Source organism: Lontra canadensis, unplaced genomic scaffold (assembly GCF_010015895.1).
Source record: "Lontra canadensis isolate GAN:19392208 unplaced genomic scaffold, GSC_riverotter_1.0 scaffold20, whole genome shotgun sequence".
NCBI classification, from domain to species: domain Eukaryota; kingdom Metazoa; phylum Chordata; class Mammalia; order Carnivora; family Mustelidae; genus Lontra; species Lontra canadensis.
Window position 1 is genome coordinate 3044884 of NW_022631014.1, and position 21382 is coordinate 3066265.

Genomic DNA, 21382 nt, shown 5'->3' on the forward strand with positions numbered 1-21382 from the left:
ATTATGTAACCTAAAATATGCTTTTATAGTTTCTTTAATACATTCTTAAAAATTATTTATGTGGTATTGAAGTATTCTAATATCTGGTTCTTTGAAGAATTGTCTTTACATTTTTATACTCTTGATAATTGGAACCTTATCTTTTGTCAGTCAGAAACTGATACTCAGTTCCCTTGAGAAGTATTACCATGACTGTAATGTTGTCTCTGGAGCCAGCCACTAAAGCTGCACTTACAAGTTCATGGCTGATATACTTGGCTGCACCTTCATAGAAACTTTCAGTGCGTGATTCTTTTTCACTTGAATTTTTGGACACATCATCTACACTGGTTGGTCCATTGATTTCTTTCTCACTGTAAAGATGATTACTCATTTCTGGTGGAAATGTCTGTTCATTTTTAGGGTTAGAACATGTTGAATCAAACAAATCTTCCTTTGAATTTATAGTTGATACACATTCTGTAGATTCAGGTTTATACTGAAACAATATATGGATATTACTTTCTGATACAGAATTGCTTGGTTCATAGATTAGGAAAGGCTCTTTGGATGGTAAAGATTGATTTTTTGTGTTAGAATAATAGGCTTCTTTATATACTTGAAATATTGTCATTGCCAGTGCAGTGACTTCCTTTGTATCCAAAACTTCCCAGAGTCCATTAGTAGCTAAGATAAGGAATTGGCATAAGTCATCAATAGGGACAGAGATAGTTTGAGGTGCTGGTATAATAGATTTTTTCAGTTTGAGATTTCCATGAAATCCAAGTCCTCGTGTGGTTTTTATTTGCCCTTCTAGGAGCCCATATGGTTCATTTGAACTGATCATTGCTCCATTCTGAAGTAGTCGTCTTCTTTCGGTTATGTTTCGCGTAGTGTGTTCTTTGGTTATACAAAAGCCTCTTCCATTTCTGCATAAGATTGCTTGTACATTACCTAGAAGATTATGAGAAAAAAATTGATCTTAGAAATTTAACAGCCAATTGTATCAAAATATGCTGTTAATTTTATTCTGTGTTTCAGTGCATAAGTAGAAAGGCCATTTTAAAATATTTTTTACGTAACGTGAAATACTGATAATATTAGGTGACATGGTAATCAGCATTTGGAACTGAGAGGCCAGTTTATCCCTCATTTTTAAGTAACTTAGTGTTTAAAATACTGCACTTAATATTAAAATAACTAAAACTACAAATACAAAATAACCATTAATTTTTTTATGAAACAACTTCTGAATATTTTATAGAGCCAAGAGTTGAACTTTTTTATGATCAACATATATTCTACAGAGTAGACATTTTTTAAATGTTTAAATAAATGCCTTTTAATTAAAAACACAAGCATTGATTTTTTTTTTAAAAAGTGGAGTTTGATAGTTTTGTACCTGATAAAACTTTAAATTAAGCACATTATAGGTGTGGGCGATGAAGAAAATTATAATGCCACTGTTAATGTCAGTCTTACTAGTTTCATGTTGTGTGGTTAAAAAGAAATTAAGTCAATTAGCCCTGTAAAGAAAAAAAATGTATTATTAATGTATTACATGGATAATAGCTAGCCAACATTAAATTAAACCCTTTGAAAACTGAAGTCTTAAAAGTTGATTGTAGTTTATCATGGTTCAGATGAACTTGTGATGTGTGCTTCATTGAAATCATAAGAAAATCTAAACATAATCTGAACAGATTAAGGGATGGTTGTACTACTAAAACTTCCTTTGGTTTATTAAAAAAAAGATTTAGTTTTTTAAGAAAATTTTCCCCAAGTTTTCAGGAACATGATTGTATATTCAAGCATAAGCAAGTTTTTCTTGATATGGAATCATTGTTTATAAGAGGGCATATAAATTATTCTGAGATGGAGTTAATGACTTTTGAATATTACAGTACCTTTGAGAATTAAAATCCCTGGGATCATGCAAAATTTACATTAGAATATCTGGTTTCAAGCATGGTACTGTACCTGGAATCTGAATTTTGTTGCTACAGGGATTCAGTTCTAATCCTGTTTTTGAGGTAAAGAAATTGAGATTTCAGAAGGCTAAAGTCTACCCAACTATAGTATGGTTGGACCTAAAGAGTTAAGTTGATGAAGCATCAGTGTCAGACATAGGCTGAGCCTGTTGGCTCATTTACGTAATGGGAATTAGAAAGATAATGTATGTTTTTATTTTTTTAATTTTTAAAAAAATTTTATTTATTTGTCAGAGAGCTCGCAAGCAGGGGAAGCAGCAGGCAGGGGGAGAAACAGGCTCCCTACTGAGCAAGAAACCTGATGTGGGACTCTATCCCAGGACCATGGGATAATGACCCCAGCTGAAGGCAGATGCTTAACCAACTGAGCCGCCCAGGCATCCCTGGAAAATATTTTTAAAACCAGAGAACTGTGTAAGTGATCCTAAAAACTACATGACTTCTTTTACTTTTCTGTAGTTTGGTTATTATTTTGTATTAACTTGTCTTTTCTGCTGGTCATTTTTCTTAAACTCTGCAGAAGATAAATTGGTAAAATAATTCTTGACTTTTGCTGAGTTGTAAATTATTACTGTACCAGCAAAACAGCATGGATTAGTAATGAACATGCCACCTGGGTAATCAGATGTTCTGTTAGGAGGACATATGATTCAGTACCTCTTTTAAATTAGAAAATTTCTGTTATGTGTGTACATACACCAGAAATAGTTGCAATCATAGCTCTGAAAACACAGGGGACATTATTTGGCTCAGAATATTTAAATCCACTGATTTCCTAAATGTTTTATTTGCATGCGGCAATTCAAAGACCACTCAGCAAAAGAAAAAGTATTGTTCTTCTGTTGTATGATTTGAAAATAATTTAGTACAATTATGTTGTTACAATGAAAAGTGGTAAACTGGTATTTTTATTTTAGTTGCCTCTGCAGAAATTGGTAAGCATAACCTTATGCACTATCTGCCTTTTTTTTTTTTCTTTTTTTTTTTCTTTTTCTTTTTCCATTTCCCAATTGCTCATTAGATGTAGGAAATATCAGTTCGGCTTATTTTACTGTTGTGAACATCCCTTGGACTGAGTACAATAGAACTTCCGAGAATAAGGGTCATTTAAATCCTGGTCGCTCTTTTCACTCTACCATTTACTTGCTGTCTGGCTTTGAGTTAGTTGACAGTTTGTTCATCCTGGTGTAAATGGAAATAGTGCCTTCTGAATAATTCACATCCTTTCCTATGTGAATGGTGCATGAAGAAGAACGTGAGGAAGAGGTGCTTACTATACTCAACTATTCATGTATAGTCCAAGAAGTAGAGGGTAAATAAGATTCAAGCCTTGGAGGAGTACTGTTGGGACAAACAAGAAGGAAAATTGTATGTGCGGAGTTAATAATTTTTTCTTGTTGCCTGAGCCTACGTTGCATATGCTATCAGCTGCAAGTGGAATTGTTGAAAGCAGATGACTACATTAAACTGAAAGTTAAGGTAGACTAATGAACAAAAAGTCCCAAGGAAGAGGGGAAATTGGAGGAAGATAAATTTAAAGCCTGGCTTGTTTTTTTTTTTTTTTTTTTTTTTTGTCAAGAGAGAGTGAGCACAGGCAGAGTGGCAGGCAGAGGGAGAAGCAGGCTCCCCACTGAGGCATTCGATCCAGGATCATGACTTGAGCCGAAGGCAGCCGCTTAACCAAGTGAGCCACCCAGGCTTCCCAAAGACTGACTTTAAAGAAAGTTTCCTATAACATCTCTGGAGGGAATGAGAATAGACAGTGAGCTGATCTGAAGACTCTTATACAAAAGTTTCTGTGAATCTGGGCATAAATACTTCAAATTCCTAGACAAAGTTACCAGCTTCAGCAGTTTGGAGAGATTGTGCCCTTCAGAAAATATCAACAAAAGTGGAACAGGATTACTGTAAGAGGGACATTAATTCTATGGGGATTAGAAAAACTGCTTTGAGATGATACTCAACCCTTTTCAAGATTGTATGTGTAGTCAGGCAAAGTATTCCTTATACAGAGAACAATGATATGACTGCCTCCTGCAATTAATTGCTGGGTTATCTTCAACTTGTGAAAATGAAGAGTACTCCTGTAAACTTTGGAGTGACCTTAGAATCATGAATTCTAGATCTGAATGGGCAAGATCAAGATTTTTATTATTTTTTTCAGATAAAGCCACTCACTATTAAAGATAATAGGAAAATTTTAAGAAAACTGGAGGAAAATGGAAGAAAATGTATATGTGGTGGAAGAAAAAGAAACATAATCTAGGATGCAGGAGTACCCAGAAATAAAAAGTTAGCTTGGTTTGGAAGAAACAGCATGGAGAATTGGAAACACTTGGGAGTCTGACACACTTGGTTGGGCTTTAATTCCAACTTTATGTCTGTGTGACCTTCATTTAGTCACTTTTATTTCCCTGAGTTGAGTTTTCTACCTGCAGTGTTACTTTTTCATTGTTACTGTGAAGATTTAAGAAGGTGATTTTAATAAGTTGAAACTTGATAAAGGTTTTGTTTGTTTGTTTTTTCCTTTGGGTCCCATGAAGGGGAAAGCAGGAGAAGAGAGGCAATCCAAAAAAGATTGAGATGAAGCTATAAATATTTGATTTCAGACACATTTACAAAAAAAAACCTTTAAATTCTTATGAAGTAGATTAATGGGTTTAAAGTAGTAAGGAGCAATAACTTAGAGCTTGGGAAATGAAATAGTTATTGGGGAAAGAAAAAGCAATTGAGAAGGAGCATGCACAAACAGGAAATTCAAACTGAGGTGTACCTAAATTGGAAGCATAATGAAATTATGTGAATGAAGTCAGGGAAACAACTTATATCCAGTTTTTCTGCAAGACTAATTTTGGCAAGAAACGCTGAATTTGTACGCATGGGCACCAGGTTTATGACTCTACTGATGATCAGTATGAGAGCCTTGCTGATGGGGAGCCAGTTTTCATCGATTATTTAAAAGATCCCTTTGTTCATTTTGTAAGCTGTATGAGCATGAAATTCAAATTTGCTATTGTACATCTAGAGCCTAACAATATATGAGTTCACCACCAACATAACCCAAAAAGAGAGAGGGAAGGTAAAGCATATAAAAAAGTCAGTGTTATTTAAGAATATGGTTTCTTTTCCTGAATAGAGTAAGGTGATTCTGGAATTGAATTATGTTTTAAAGATTTTATTTAATTTGTCAGAGAGGGAGAGAGCACAAGCAGGGCGAGTGGCAGGCAGAGGGAGAAGCAGGCTCCCTGCTGAGCAAGGAGCCCAATGTGGGAGTCTATCCCAACACCTGAATTAGGTTTTAAAGAAAAAGGATGGGACTGGAAATAATTATCAGAAATTACTTTTGTTTTCTAGTGCTCTAGTTTTCTGTCCAATGAGCTCATTCTAGATCCAGAGACCAGTCATAGCTTTCCCAATACTTTTCTACTATTCACAATTCCTTAATTGCTGACCACCTCAAGCTCCTGTCTTTCTCTTCTCAAGGTTACCAAGTGATTGCTTTAATACAGCCCCAAGATAAGGATACACATGTTTTAAATATGTAAGAAGAATGAAGCTCACCAATTATGTAAGGTTGCATCACTAGTACAAAAGTAGTTTCTGGGGCCTCACTGAATGGAGTTATTAAGAACAGATATGCACTGGGGCACCTGGGTGGCTCAGACTCTTGGTTTCCATTCAGGTCATGATCTCAGGGTCATGAGATAGAGACCCACATCAGGCTCCACACTCAGCACAGAGTCTGCTTGAGATTCTCGCTTTCCCCCACCTTCCTCCAATGCCCCCTCCTCCCACTCTCTTGTGATCGGCCTCTCTCTAAAATAAAGTCTTAAAAAAGAAAGAAAAGAAAAGAACCCCGAGGGGCACCTGGGTGGCTCAGTCATTAAGCGTCTGCCTTTGGCTCAGGTCATGACCCAAGGTCCTGGGGTCAAGCCCCACATCAGGCTACCTGCTTGGCAGGAAACCTGCTTCTCCCTCTCCCACTGGCCCTGCTTGTGTTCCTTCTCTCTCTGTGTCTCTCATTGTCAAATAAATAAAAATAAAATATTTTTTAAAACCCCAAATATGTACAAACTAGACAGAAACTGAATAGATAAAGTAAACCATTCACATACCAGTGCCCATTTACCATCCCAGAAATCCTAGGGCGCCTGGGTGGCTCAGTGGGTTAAAGCCTCTGCCTTTGGCTCAGGTCTCGGTCTTGGGATCGAGCCCCACGTTGGGCTCTCTGCTCAGCGGGGATCCTCCTTCCTCCTCTCCCTCTGCTTGCCTGTCTGCCTGCCTCTCTGCCTACTTGTGATCTCTGTCAAATAAATAAAAATCTTAAAAAAAAAAAAAAAAAGAATTGTCTTAAGAAATCCGTTCTGCCTGTGCTCTATAAATGAAACAACAAAGCCTGGATGACAGTGCATGTCTTCAGTTTATTGACTATTTTAAGCCCACTATTGAGACCTACTGCTCAGGGGAAAAAAAAAAAAAATTCAAAATATTACTGCTCATTGACAATGCAACTGGTCACGCAAGAGCTCTGGTGATGTACAACATCATTAGTATTTTCATGCCTGCTAACACAACATCCATCCTGCAGCCCATGGGTCAAGGAGTCAAATTTTGACTTTCAAGTCATTAAATACTTCTATGAAGTTATAGCTACCATAGATTATTATTCCTCTGATGGATCTGGGGAGAGTAAGTTCAAACCTAGAAGGGATTCACCATTCTAGATGCCATTAAGAACATTAATGATTCATGGGCAGAGGTCAAAATATCAACATTAATAGGAGTTTGGAAGTTGATTCCAGCCTTCATGGATGACTTGGAGGGGTTTGAGACCAGTGCCGTCAGTCACTGCAGATGTGGTAGAAAGTCAAGACAACTAGTATTAGAAGTGGAGCCTGCAGCTGGGACTGTGTAACTGCAGTCTCATGATCAAACTAAATGGATGACAAGTTGCTTCTTACGGATGAGCAAAGGAAGTGCTCTCTTGATATGGAATCTGATCTACTCCTGGTGAAGATGCTGTGAAGATCACTGAAAGGACGACAAAGGATTTAGAATATCACATGAACTCAGTTGATAAAGCAGTGGCTGGGTTTGAGAGGATTGACTCCAATTCTGAAAGAAGTTCTACTGTGGGTAAAATATTAACGGTGTCACGTGCTACAGAGACATCACTCATGAAAGGAAAACCAATGGATGTGGCAAACTTTATTATCTTATTTTAAGAAATTGCCATAGCTACCCAAAACCTCAGCAACCATTACCCCAATCGGCCAGCAGTCATCAACATCAAGGCAAGACCCTCCACTTGCCAAAAGGTAACAACTCACTATTGAGACCTGATGATTTTTTAGCAATAAAATACTTTTTGTTAGTGTGTGCACATTGCGTTTTTAGACATAATGTATTTCACACAATAGACTACAATACAATGTGATCATAACTTACAGGCACTGGGAAACAAAAAATTCATCCAACTTGTTTATTGCAGTATTTGCTTTATTGTGGTAGTCTGGAACCAAACTTCCGATACCTCCTAGGTATGCTTGTATAAAAAGAGACAAGTTCATATATATATATATATATATACCTATGAACAAAAAAGTCTGAGTGGGAAGAAATAAAGTTATGCTGTTGTAAGGATTTTATATGTAAAGTGGTATATATCATTTGACAGTAGACTCTGAAAGGTTAAAGATGTACACTATAAACTTAAAAAATTATATAACAAAGAGTTACAGCTAACAACCTAACAAATGAGATAAATAGGAATAAAGAAATCAATTCAAAATAAGGTAGTAAAATAATAATATACAACTGTGTTAACAACAAAGAAAAGAATAAAGTTGGACCCCTACCACATGACATATACAGAATTCATTCAAAATGGATAATAGACCAGAATGTAAGAGATAAAACTATAAATCTCTTAGAACAAAATACTGGTATAAGTTTCTGTGGCCTTGGTTTAGGCAATGGTTTCACAGACATCAAAACTACAAATATCAAAACAAAAAAAGTTGATAAATTGGATTTCATCAAAATTAAAGTTTTTGCTTCAGAAGATAATTAAGTATTAATTAATTATCAGAATTAATTATAATTAATTAATTATTAAGTATTAAAGTATTTCCTAACCATACAACTGGTAAGGGACTTGTATTCAGAATATAAAAAAGAATCTTGCAACTCAATAGACAAGTAACCCGATTTAAAAATGGACAAAAGATTTAAGTAGACATTTCTCAAAGGAAGATATTCAAATGACTAGTAAGCACATAAAGAGATAGTCGACATCATGAGTCAACAGAAAAGTGCAAATCAATACCACTTCATACCCACTAAGGTGGCTAGAATTAGAAAAACAGCATTGGGATAATGTGTAAAAATTAAAACCCTCATAGGTTACTGGCAGGACAGTGAAATGGTACAGCCTTTTGGAAAATAGTTTGGCAGTTCCTCAAATGGTTTAGTGTAGAATTACCTTAGGACCCAGCAATCCCACTCCTGGGTATATACCCAAGGGAGTGAAAACATGTCCACACAAAAACTTATGTACAATGTCCATGCCTGCATTCTTCATAATAGCCAAAAATTAGAAACAACTCAGATGTTTTTCAGCTGAATAAATGGATAAGCAACATATAGCATAATTATACAGTGAAATATTACCCAGCAACAAAAAGAAGTATTCATGCATGTTACAACATAGATGAACCTTCAAAACATGCGAAGTGAAAGAAGACAGTCACAAAAGGGCCCAAATTCTATGATTACATTTATTGGAAGTGCCCAGAATACAGAAATGTATAGAGACAGAATGTAGATTTGTGGCTGCTTGGACTTGGAGAAATGGCAGGTTAGAGAGCTGATTTCTAAAGGGTACTGGGTGTCTTTTTAAGTGGACAAAAATGTTCTAGAATTGAGTATGGGGATGGTTGCACACATCTGGGACCGCACAATTTACATGGGTGAATTGTGTGCTTTGTGAGTTATATCTCAATAAAGCTATTAAAAATAAAAACACTGGGGGAGACAAAGGGATCAGATAAGAATCCCTTATGTTTATAAGGAACTAGTGTGGTTAATTAGAAATGTAAAATTTATGGTTTATTTAATGTTAGGGGAAAAGTATAATTATGTATTCTGTATAAATATATTTGTTAGTGTTTTGATTCTATGAGGATTAATTGAAATAAAATAGAGCACCAAGAGAAATTATAAAATAATGAAATATAATGGGAAGCACTAAGAATAAAAAAGTCAAGAATGTCAGTTTGGAAATATTTTTTCCCACATGCATGAATTCAACTTTTATTCAGTGGCTTCATTACTGCACTCATGTTTCATTTGAGGTTTTTGTTTTGTTTTATTTAATTCCTGAGTTGGGATGACCCTGGTATTTTACAAATTTAAATAAATTTGTACAGGAAATACAGAAAAATACAGGAAAGGTAAATTCCCATGCTATAATTATAGGTCTTGTTATATAAAATACAACACATGCTCTTGATAAATTTCTGTGAAAATTCACTTTTTGTAACTGATTTAAATCATTTTCTTTCAGGAGCAATCACGACCTCCTTTTCACAAGTTGCAACTTTTCCTTACATATTTGTTTCTATTAAAATAAAGGATGCCTAAATGAAAACAGTTTAACACAATTATGTAAGCCTGAAAATTAGATCCAACAAATGTCTGACCTGGAGATTAGAACCAGCCAAAGAGCAGTGATCCTGGAAGGAGTGAATCATAGGAAATTAGACATTTAATGATAGTGTCTATTCACTGTCTCATAATTCTTCCTTCAATTTTATAAGAACCCTGATGTATTATGGCATTTTCTTTTTTTAAAGATTTTATTTATTTGACAGAGAGAGACACACAGAGAGAGGGAACACAAGTAGGAGGAGTGGGAGAGGAAGAAGCAGTCTCCCCACTGAGCAGGGACCTGACGTGGGGCTTGATCCCAGGACCTTGGGATCATGACCTGAGCTGAGGGCAGACGCTTAACAACTAAGCCACCCAGGCGCTCCTATAATGACATGTTCTAATGGAGGTCCCATGTCCAAGAATATGGGTCAGTTCCCAGAGTGGTGTAAAATCTGAAAACTGTGCATGAAGTATACCTGCTTTGAAGCCATCTGGAGCATCAGCATAAAGTCTGAGAAATGACAAAATTCTGAGGAAACTGGCATTGGACTTGGCTTCTTTTTATTGCTTTTCTGGAGTACTCATCTTGGGCTCAGAACCAGAGCTTGATCAGAAACAGGCTTACACCCAGGGACCTGGACATTGTGGTAGTCTTTGTGATTATCTGGTTTTGGTTCAGAACCATCTCAGACACATCCCACTTGCTGGGGGCCAGCCTCCTCCGGTTGTGGAAGCAATTCCCGTCAGATGCAGCATGACATCGTGGGCTTGATTTCCAGCTCCAATACCTACTACCTCCGAGACCCTGAACAAATTATCTCACCTCTCTGAGCTTCCAATTTCTCATCTGGAAAAGTGGGGTAACAACACTTAGATATAAGGGGGGAGGTGGGAGATAGAACAGATGTTTAAGGGTCCAAACTTGTAGCAAGTAGTAAATCCTGGAGATCTAAAGCACAGTATAGGAAATACCGAGAATACTGTGTTATAATCACCAAACTTGCTGAGACGAGAATTTAATTGTTTCAACCACCAAAAAGAAATTATAATTATGTAACATGATAGAAGTGCTAATTATTACCCAAACGGCAATCATATTACAATATATAAATATCATATAAATATACTTTAAACTTGTACCATGTTATATGTCAATACTGTTATTGACATGTTATAACCATGTTATAACATTTATGTTATAACCATTGACATATACCACGTTATATGTCAATAAACAATACTTAGAAGGTATGAGGATATCTTTAGACACCAGGGTTCTCATAAGACTAAATGAAAACTTGGGCTATACTCCCTATTCAATAAGTGGACACTACTATTAATAATAACTCTAAGGCAGGGGCATCTGGGTGGCTCAGTTCGTTGAGCATCTGCCTTTGGCTGAGGTCCTGATGCCAGGATCCTGGAATCCAGCCCTGTTTCTGGCTCTGTGCTCAGCAGGGAGTCTGCTTCTCTCTCTCCCTCTCTCTCAGTGCTCTCTCTCGCTCACTCTCAAATAAATAAAAAAATCTTAAAAAAAATAATAACAATAACTCTAGGGATGCTTGGATGGCTCATTCAGTTACGCATTTGCCTTCAGCTCAGGTCATGATCACAGGGTTCTGGAATCAAGTCCCGTATTGGGCTCCTTGCTTAGTGAGGAACCTGCTTCTGCCTCTGTCTGCCACTCCCCCTGCTTGTGCTCTCTCTCACAAATAAATAAAATCTTTAAAAATAAAATAAAATAATAAATAAACTGTCCTTGTTTATCAAGCACCTGGGTGGCTAAGTCAGTTAAGCATCTGCCTTCAGTTTAGGTCATGATCCCAGAGTCCAGGGATCGGGTCCCACATCAGGATCCCTGCTCAGCTGGGAATCTGCTTCTCCCTCTGTCCTTAACCCTGCACATGCTCTCTCTTGCTCTCTCAAATAAGTAAATAAAATCTTTTAAAAAAATAATAACAATTCTATACAGGGGCACCTTACTGGCTCAGTCAGTAGACCATGAGATTTCTTTTTTTTTTTTTTTAAAGATTTTTTTATTTGACAGAGTGAGATCACAAGTAGGCAGAGAGGCAGGCAAAGAGAGAGGAGGAAGCAGGCTCCCTGCCAAGTAGAGAACTCAATGCGGGACTCGATCCCAGGACCCTGAGATCATGACCTGAGCCGAAGGCAGAGGCTTAACCCACTGAGACACCCAGGCGCCCAACCATGAGATTTCTTGATCTCAGGGTCGTGAGTTTGAGCCCCACAATGGGGGTAGGGTTTACTTAAAAATAATAATAATTCTGTTGATGAGAGGGGTAGTGGAAACCTGACTAAGCATCTCATGGAACTCAGCTTAACTTTGCTAAAAATGTTTTACATATGGGCTTTTCCATTTTGGCAACCTCCTAAGGTAGAACTTTAGCCCTAAAAGGATTTCTTCTTGAAATACAATTTTAAAAACACAGCCAAATGTTTGGAGAAAATATATGCTTATAAACTTGAGGCACAAACTATTGTTTTCTCTAAAATTAAATTGATACTACTTTCCCCAATGAGCACAAGTGACCTATTCCAAATGTGTTATCAGAATAACTGACCAGTTTAAACAACCAGACTTGTAACAATCCTCAAAAAACTTTCCATTCTCCTGAGAAAGGGAAGTATGGGAAATGTTTTATGTTTCATTCAGATCTAAGCAAATGTCATATGTTTGCTTTGCCTTTATCTACAGCTATATTGGTACCCCATTTAGAAAATGTAATGTTTTGGTCAAATTATTACATATATGTTCCTTCTTGGGGAAAAAAAAATTACAATTATTTTTGTGCCTGCAATCTGCATCTAAACTGTGGTTCTTGGATGCCTGGGTGGCTCAGTGGGTTAAAGGCTCTGCCTTTGGCTCAGGTCATGATCCCCGGGTCTTGGGATTGAGCCCTGCATTGGGCTCTCTGCTCAGTGGGGAGCCTGCTTCCTCCTCTCTCTCTCTCTCTGCCTGCCTCTGTCTTCTTGTGATCTCTCTCTCCATGTCAAATAAATAAATAAAATCTTAAAAAAAAATAAACTGTGGTTCTTGATCATTTATTAGTCAATGGAATTTCAAGGGATTAATAAGTCACTAAATCATAGGTCGCTAAATAGCTCAGAAGCAAGAGGAGTTTTGCTTCCAGGGATAAAAAATAACTGTAAGGTGTAATGAGACTACTCCATGTACATACCAGTGTTTGCAATATGGAGTACTCCAGACATCATTTGTGGCATCATCTGGGAAGGGAAACTCTTTGCCAAGTCATCAGCTTTATTGATTTTCCAGTTCTTCTCAGTATAGGGTTGTTTAATATTGCCTTCCATTATACAAGTAACTGCAGAACAGCCACTCCATCGAACCCTGGACACTTCATTCCTTCCGAGACGTAAAAGCCTGTCCATTCTCCAAAACGCTTTCGCAAAGGCTTTGTGTATGTTCTCATACTCACATTTCACCTTTTTTCTCTTTTTCTTTATGGAGGAAAAAAGTTCTTCTATAGCTATGTATTCTTCCCTAAATACCGTGTTAAAGGATTTGATTACATTTTGCTCTTCAGGAGTCATTTGGTAGGAAGGATCAAATCTGGAAAGTTGATGGAGAATTAAAACTGGGAGTTCCATTGAAGTCAAGCCTGCTGCTGAGGCGCCATGATGTCCATCAAACAAACCGAAAAAACACACATCAGGTTTATTGCCAAAGTTATTCACCACAGTGAATTTATCATTCATGTCAGCTTTCCATGTAGAATTTCTGTCTTCACAAATAGCTACACCTTTAATCAATCCATGACAGACTGCTTGAGAAAATATGGAACTCCTGTGAACGTTATCAATGATCTTATAGTATGCTGGTATTTGTTTCTTCCAAAGTAGCTCAGAAGCATTATTAATGCTCTGGAGGATTTTTTCAGTGAATATAGAAAATGACAATAGTTTAGTGATCATAAACTGTCTCTGAATGGAAACCAGTGGAAGCGCTGGTTTCTTTGTACTCATCCATTGAAACCCCAGGGTGGCCAGAGCCACATGTTGCTTTTTATGGAGGAAAACATCAGGTAGATCAATTTCACGTTTGCATATGGAACAGGGAAATGTCATCAGTTGGTCACGCTGCTGTTCATGGTCTTCAGAGTCTCCTGACAGTCTGTCCTCCTTCTTCCTTCTAGAACACCTTCTTCTCAATGAAAGTGAGATGTCACTTTCTGATTCAAATGTTGATTTTCCCTCATTCCATTCCCTTGATTTCCAAAACACTCTGCAAACAGGACAAAAGATATTGACATGCCAGGAATAACACATTGAAAGCTTTTTTCTTTTTTAGGTTTATTTATGTATCATAGAATTGGAGAGAGTGAACACCTGGCAGGGGCAGAGGGAGACAGTCTTCCAGCAGATTCCCCGCTGAGCACAGAGCCCCACTCTGGGCTTGATCTCTTGATCCATGAGATCATGACCTGAGCCCTGTTCCCAAGTGGATAGTCAGGCACTTAACCCACTGAGCCACCATGTGCCCCAACACATTGAAAGTCCTTGCAAGCAGACCCTTTTCTTTGCAATTTGTTTTAGGTTCTCAAAACTCTATGCGGGCCTACTATTGAATATTCTGATGCATCTTTCTATCGTTCCTTAAAAAAAAAAAAAACGCACAAAATTACTCAAAAAATTGGTGATTGAACTTTGTATGCCTGAATAAAATTAGGCAAAGTCTATACGAAGTCAACTAGAAATCTAAGAACAAATACTCAAAGAAATCAGCACAAGATTGTATCCCAGGCATGTGAAGGTTTATGCTTGAAAACTAGGTATTTGAATTAAAATTTCAGCATAATTATTTTGGTACTCCATTTTATCTTGCTGAAAATACTCTTTTTTTCCCCTACTTAAAGGGTTCACAGGAAAATGAATAGGAGGAGTGCCTGGGGGGCTCAGTTGGTTAAGCATCCAAATTTTCCAGCTTTGGTCATGATCTCAGGATGGTGGGATTGAGCCCTGCATGAGGCTCTGCACACAGCGCCCTGTCGGCTTGAGATTCTCTCCCTCTGCCTGCCTCTCGGCCCCTCCCCCTGCTGGTGTACTTTCTCTAAAATAAATAAAATCTTTATTTTTTAAAAGATTGTATTTATTTATTTGACAGAGAGATCACAAGTAGGCAGACAGGCAGGCAGGCAGAGAGAGGGGGAAGCAGGCTCCGTGCTGAGCAGAGAGCCCCATGAGGGACTCGATCCCAGGACCCTGAGATCATGACCTGAACAGAAGGCAGAGGCTTAACCCACTGAGCCACCCAGGGGCCCCTAGTTAGTGGCTTAAAATGTTTATGACATGTGACATGTTAACTTCAACTCAACTTCATGTAAGTTATATTTAACTTCAACTCAACTCACAGAAGTTGTATTTGATCTTAGTACATTGAATGTGTTAGATACGCCTACAACAATAAGAATGTCTGAGGCCTGTAGGGATTTGGAATATTCCAAGCATAGTAACAGGTATTCAAGAATGCTTATAGTTGTTAAAATAAGAAATGAATACATTTAGTCCTGATGACAAAATAGTATCTCTGAGCATAAAAGTAATGTATAATCATTTTTAAGTTCAAGACAGAAAGACACAAACTAGAAATGAAAGAGCTTTCACCTTTTTTCTCCAGTCTCACCCCCACCTCCCAAATCCCAGTCTTGGCTAGTGGCCTGTTATCTATCTTTTCAAATATGTATATATAAGATATACTATAATATATTAATAATATATGTGTCATTTTTTATAAATATAATTATATCAATAATATATATTATATATGTTCTATATAATTATATCACTTATATAATGTGTTATTATATTAAATATAATAATTAAATATATAATAATACATTAATAGTATTAACATAACTTACATAAATATACTTGCCTATAAAATATATGTCATCTTTTCTGAAATGTAAATTTTGTAGACCATCCTAAAATCTGCCATTATTACTCAATACTAAGTCATGGTCTCATACTGAAAGTTTGAATATGGACAGACAAAACAATATACTATGAACAATGTAGAGTTTGGATTTTAAAAAAAGAACCGTCTTAAAAAAAAAAAAGCCTGTCGTCACTTAGAAATTATAAGGCCTTAGCCAAGTTATTAAGCTTCTCTGAACATCTGCTTTCTTATCTGTAAATGAACACGATTATTTATAGCATCAAATGAGATAAATGGTGAAGCAATTGGTAATAGGGGACGCTCAAAAACTGCCTGCACCTTCTACCCTAAGCAAAAAGGGACACTTAGGACTGAACCAAATTAAAACATCTCACTGACATGAACACATGAAATTGTAATGCTTAGGGGAAAATATATATAAAACTAATTTTAATGGGGCACCTGGGTGGCTCAGTGGGTTAAAGCCTCTGCCTTCAGCTCAGGTCATGATCCCAGGGTCCTGGGATAGAGCCCCACATCAGGTTCTCTGCTCAGCCTGCTCCCCACCCCCCATCAAATAAATAAATAAAATCTTAAAAAAAAAATCAATAAGTCAATGGGAATTTTTTTTTTAAGTGATCTTTACACCCAATATGGGACTTGAACTTACAACCTTGAGATCAAGAGTTGCTTTACTGACTGAGCCAGTCAGGTGCCCTGGGTGAGGATTTTTTTAATAGCAGTACCTGAATCTGAGTGTTTCAGAATTGTGTTATATGTATTTATTAATATGTTGTGGTAAACTGTATATATCATTGCCTTACTACAATGATTAATCACTTTAACAAATAATAATAAACTGGACACATAAAACAGAACACAATTTAGGGGCACCTGACTGGCTCAGTTGGAGGAGCCTGGGACTCTTGATCTTGGAGTTCTGAGTTCATGCCCCACTTAAACCACTGAGCCACCCAAGCACCCCTATTTACAAATTTCTACCTCATAAATGCTTCTGAAGATATTAGCATATTAGTAGGCCTTCTTGGCTTTGCCTCAACAACAAATTTTTGTGTGTTTTTTTTAAACAGAAAAAAATCAAAACTACACAAAAATAGAAGAGTATAATGAGCCCCCATATGCCCACCACCAGCTTCAACCATTATCAATATTTTTCCATTCTTGTGTCAACTTTGTCTTATTTCATTCTATTATCTTTATGGGACTATTTAAAAGCAAAAACCAAAATTATATCAATTTCACTGATAGACACTTCAGTCTCAAAAACAAATTTGATCAGCCTCCATTCACTCCTTTTTTTTTTTTTTAAGATTTTATTTATTTATTTGACAGAGATCACAAGTAGGCAGAGAGGCAGGCAGAGAGAGAGGAGGAAGCAGGCACCCCGCTGAGCAGAGAGCTCACCATGGGGCTCGATCCCACCTGGGATCATGATGTGAGCCGAAGGCAGAGGCTTTAACCCACTGAGCCACCCAGGCACCCGCTCCATTCACTTCTTCAACACCTATGCCAGGCCACCTACAGTGAGCACATGTTGCTAAAGACGCGCAGACAGGTAAGGCTTGAAGCTTTGAGGGGAGGAGTCTGCAGAGACATTCATGTGCTCATGCAAAGAATTAAACAGGTCAGATGAAGTCCAGGACAGTGCCCACCCAGGGACCTAACCCCTCATCTAGCTACGAGTGGCATCACGACACCTGAGAAGCCTACCCAGAAAAACTCACAGTGGAGAGAGATCAACAGGGGGGTCCAAGGCAAATTCAAGGGAATGACCAGTTAGCAGGAGCAAGGAGGAAGAGGACCCAGGGAAGGAACTGGACAGGCAAGCAGAGAAGTATGGGGAGAAATGAGTACTGGCAAAGCTATTGAGCTCTTTTGGCTAAAACATATTATAAATATTTTTATTTGCTATTATTTGGTAATGTTCATGTAAAGGTTGCAGTTTTCCTGAGGCTTGATGAACTGTTTGGACAATCTATAAGGCACCTACTACTGTCATTTGACTTAGAGTCAAACCTTTACACCAGAAGTTTATTTTCTTGTATATGGGGAATAGCCATAATACAGTTTTCTCTCACAGGAAGCTATGCTTAGAGTGTAATGTGTCTTTCATTCAGTCAACAAATACTTGAGTGTCTGCAATATGCTAAGTACTGTTTTATTTGCTGGGGATGCAACAGTGAACAAAACAGGCATGGTCTCTGATGAAGCTTATATTCTGATACAAAGGCAATACATAAAGGAAACATGTATATGTGTAATACCAGATGGGGGTAAGTACTAACATGAAAAACAGAGGGGCACCTGGGTGGCTCAGTTGGGTTAAGCCTCTGCCTTCGGCTCAGGTCAAGATCTCAGGGTCTGGGATCAAGGCCTGCATCAGGCTCTCAGCTCAGCGGGGAGCCTGCTTCCCCCTCTCTCTGCCTGCCTCTCTGCCTACTTGTGATCTCTCTCTCTGTCAAATAAATAAATGAAAATCTTAAAAATAGAAAGATAGAAAGAAAAACAAAGCAGAATAAGAGTATAGAGAGGGATGGAAGCCCTCTTTTGTATAAGGTAGTCAGAAGAATATATCATTTCCTCATGTACTTAGTCTAACAGGAAGCCAAGATTTCATTTGATAACTAAGAAAGTGGAGGAAAAAGAACACTGCAGATAAAATTGTTTATTGACTTACAGATGGCAACACATGAAAAGATGCTCAACGTTAGGGAATGCAAATCAAAACCACAATGAGATAGATATCACCTCGCACCTGTCAGAATGGCTAAAATAAAAAACACAAGAAACAGCAGGTGTTGGCGAGGATGAGGAGAAACAGGAACCCTTGTTCCTGTCGGTGGGAATGCAAACTGGTGTGGGCACTGTGGAAAACAGTATGGAGGACATTATTTACAATAGCCAAATTACAAAAGCAGCCCAAATGTCCATTGATAGAGAAGTGAATAAATAAGTAATATCCATATACAGATATAGATATTACTTATAAGTACTATATACTTATAGATATTACTTATATTACTTATAACCATATATATGGATATTACACACACACACACATATATATGTATATATATGTATATAAAACTTGGGATATTGGGATATTACTCAGCCATAGAAAATGAAATCTCGCCATTTGTATGAACATAGATGGATCTGGAGAGTATAATGGTAAGTGAAGTGAGTCAGAGAAAGATAAACACCACATGATTTCATTCACATGTGGAATTTAACAAAACAAATGAACAAAGGAAAAAAAGAAACAAACCAAAAAACAGACTCTTAAGTATAGAGAATAAATCGACAGTTACCTGAGGGGCGGTGAGGTAAACAGGTGGGACCTTTCACAGAGTCCCACCTCCTAGACTCACCATGGGATCCTACTCGTCTGTCTGTGGCCTTGATCATTTACATTGGGATCTGATTTACTGATTTAGGGAATCTGCCAAATAGTTTTCAGCCCTCTGCCCAGGAGGGTTATCAAGTGTATTCAGCCTGAGCGACCCCTGAGTGTTCCGGTTTCTCACAATTGTGTTTTCTTTCTCATCAAACTTGGATACAAACAAGCAAAAAAAAAAGGGGGGGGTTTAAGAGCACATTTATCATGATGAGCTCTGAGTACTATACAGAACTGCTGAATCACTGGGGGGCCTGGTGCAGTCAGTTAAGCTTCTGACTCTTAATATCAGTTCAGGTCATGATGTCAGGGTTGGGAAGTCAAGCCCCGGGGTCAGGTGGAGTCTGCTGGAGATTCTGACTCTTCCTCTGCCCCTCCCCCTGCTCATGTTCCCTCTCTCTCTCAAATAAATAAATAAATCTTTACAAAAAAAACCTGTTGAATCACTATCTTGTACACCTGAAACGAATGTAATACTATATGTTAATTACACTTGAGTTTTTTTTTTTAAATGTTCATTGACTGCATTTGTCATCCAATAGAAATGAAAATTTACCTGAAAGCACTATTAATTTCCTTGCTCATTTGGAATTGTTACCTCCCTTGGCCTTCTCTTTATCACCTTTCCCCAGTCTCTGTTCCTTCAACTTGGATAGTAATGGTGATGGCTGTGATGGAGGTGGTTATGATGGTGGTCGTGGTGGGGGTTGTCCCACAGAAGTGATGGGAGACCTCTGCACGTGGAATGTTCACGACATCACCTGGAACCTCAGTCAGAACTCTCTTTATGATTCTGAAGGACTATGAAGGAGGAAGGGCAGAAACTGTATTCAGTAACAAACCTGTGCTTGAAATTTCAAAAAGAAGAATCATTCATTAAATATACTGTCTTATGCCTGCATACTAGGATTAAAAAATAAGAGGAGGGCCTATCTGGTTGAGTTTTTTTCTTATAAGTATGGCACTTTCAAAATACTGATTCCAGAAGGCTACGCTTAATGTATATACCAGTTCTCTTCTCAGTCGGTGGAGGTAAGGTATCTCAGGCCATCCCTCCAGGAGGCTGCCTCCTACCTGCCCTGCAGGGTCTGCCCACTCCATCTCGCTGCCCTAAGTCATTACCTGACTCATAGACCTTGTTTGAACTTTTTGTTTCTTGAGATTGTCTTCACTCCCAGCCAATACCTTTAGTTCCTAGGCTTATAATCCAAAACTGCATTCCACCCTCTCACCCCAGGATGGATTCAAACTAAAGTTCTAGAGCAATTTGTTTGCATATTGAAGAAATTTAAACAAGACAACGGATTACTAGACATTTCCGTGGGGATGTATTACAGTCAACTCAAAGTTAACATATCCAAAATGGAACTCACTACATTTCCTCCAGAATCTCCTAGCATTACCTTGATTAAGCTGGAAACTGTTTCACAGAATCCTCTTCCCTGTGTGGTTCCAGGTTAGAGTTGGCCAAGAAAGGAATTTGGAGGCACCATATCTGAATGCCATCATGGTTCAGTGAGATGACCAGTAGATGTAGAGATGCCTGGCAGGTTCCAGCTTGTCCTGGCTCCTTCCACTTCGCCTCCAGCTCTTCCTCTTGACGGAAGGCCCTGTTGACATCTCTCCCTTTCCATCTCCTCCTCCCCGTTTGTGCTCTCTCCCTCTCCCCCTCTCAAATGAATAAATAAATCTCTAAAAAGAATAAATTATACTTGAACAATAAATACAGATTGATTAATTGATTGATCTGGGGCTCTAGACTGACTCACTCTGTGGAACATGCAACTCCTGATCTCGAGGTTGTGAGTTTGAGCCCCACCTTGGGTATAGAGACTACTTAAAAATAAAATCTTTAAAAAAATCAATTTAAAAGAAAAAAGTCATAAAACTTGTACTTGTTCTTATTATAGTGGAAAACGTAAGCAAGTAAGTGGATTCTCAAGTGGAAATGTTCTTTTCTTCCTTCCTCAGTCCATCATCCAAAGAGAGACCCCCTGGACAACAGGGATCTTTCCAACATGGGTCAAAAAACAATTTGATTGTATGTTATATATTCTCATGTTACAGAGACACTGTTCTATAATTTCCTTTTTTTCACTTAGTAGTAGTATTGTTGACACTGTTTCATGTCAGTTCATATAGATCTACCTCATTCTTTTTTAATAGCTAAATAATATTCTAATGTACGATTGTACAAAAAGTTGTTTAATGTTTCCTCTATTGATGGACACTTAGTCTGGTGAAAGCATGTGACTTTACAAACAATGCTGCAACAAGCAGGGCCTGGGTGGCTCAGTTGGTTAAGCATCTGTCTTTGGCTTGGGTCATGATCCCAGGGTTCTGGGATCAAGCCCAACACCCAGGTCCTGCTCAGCAGGTAGTCTGCTTGTTTCCTGACCTCCCACCCCTCCTCCATGCTCCTGT

General features: G+C 37.9%; 1 protein-coding gene across 2 annotated transcripts; it reads right to left on the reverse strand.

Moving 5' to 3' along the window:
• Positions 1 to 2: 2 nt before the first annotated feature.
• PP2D1 (protein phosphatase 2C like domain containing 1) lies at positions 3 to 19623 on the reverse strand. Of its 2 annotated transcripts, XM_032860938.1 has the most exons (3): positions 19515 to 19623; positions 12824 to 13887; positions 3 to 933 (listed from the first exon to the last, which is right to left on the reverse strand). In XM_032860938.1, the coding sequence occupies exons 1-3, from the start codon at positions 19541 to 19543 to the stop codon at positions 137 to 139; spliced, it is 1890 nt and encodes a 629-aa protein (XP_032716829.1). In that variant the 5' UTR covers positions 19544 to 19623; the 3' UTR covers positions 3 to 136. The 2 variants fall into 2 exon arrangements, with proteins under 2 accessions (XP_032716829.1, XP_032716828.1); XM_032860937.1 differs by lacking the exon at positions 19515 to 19623 and having other exon boundaries at positions 12824 to 13931.
• Positions 19624 to 21382: the final 1759 nt, after the last annotated feature.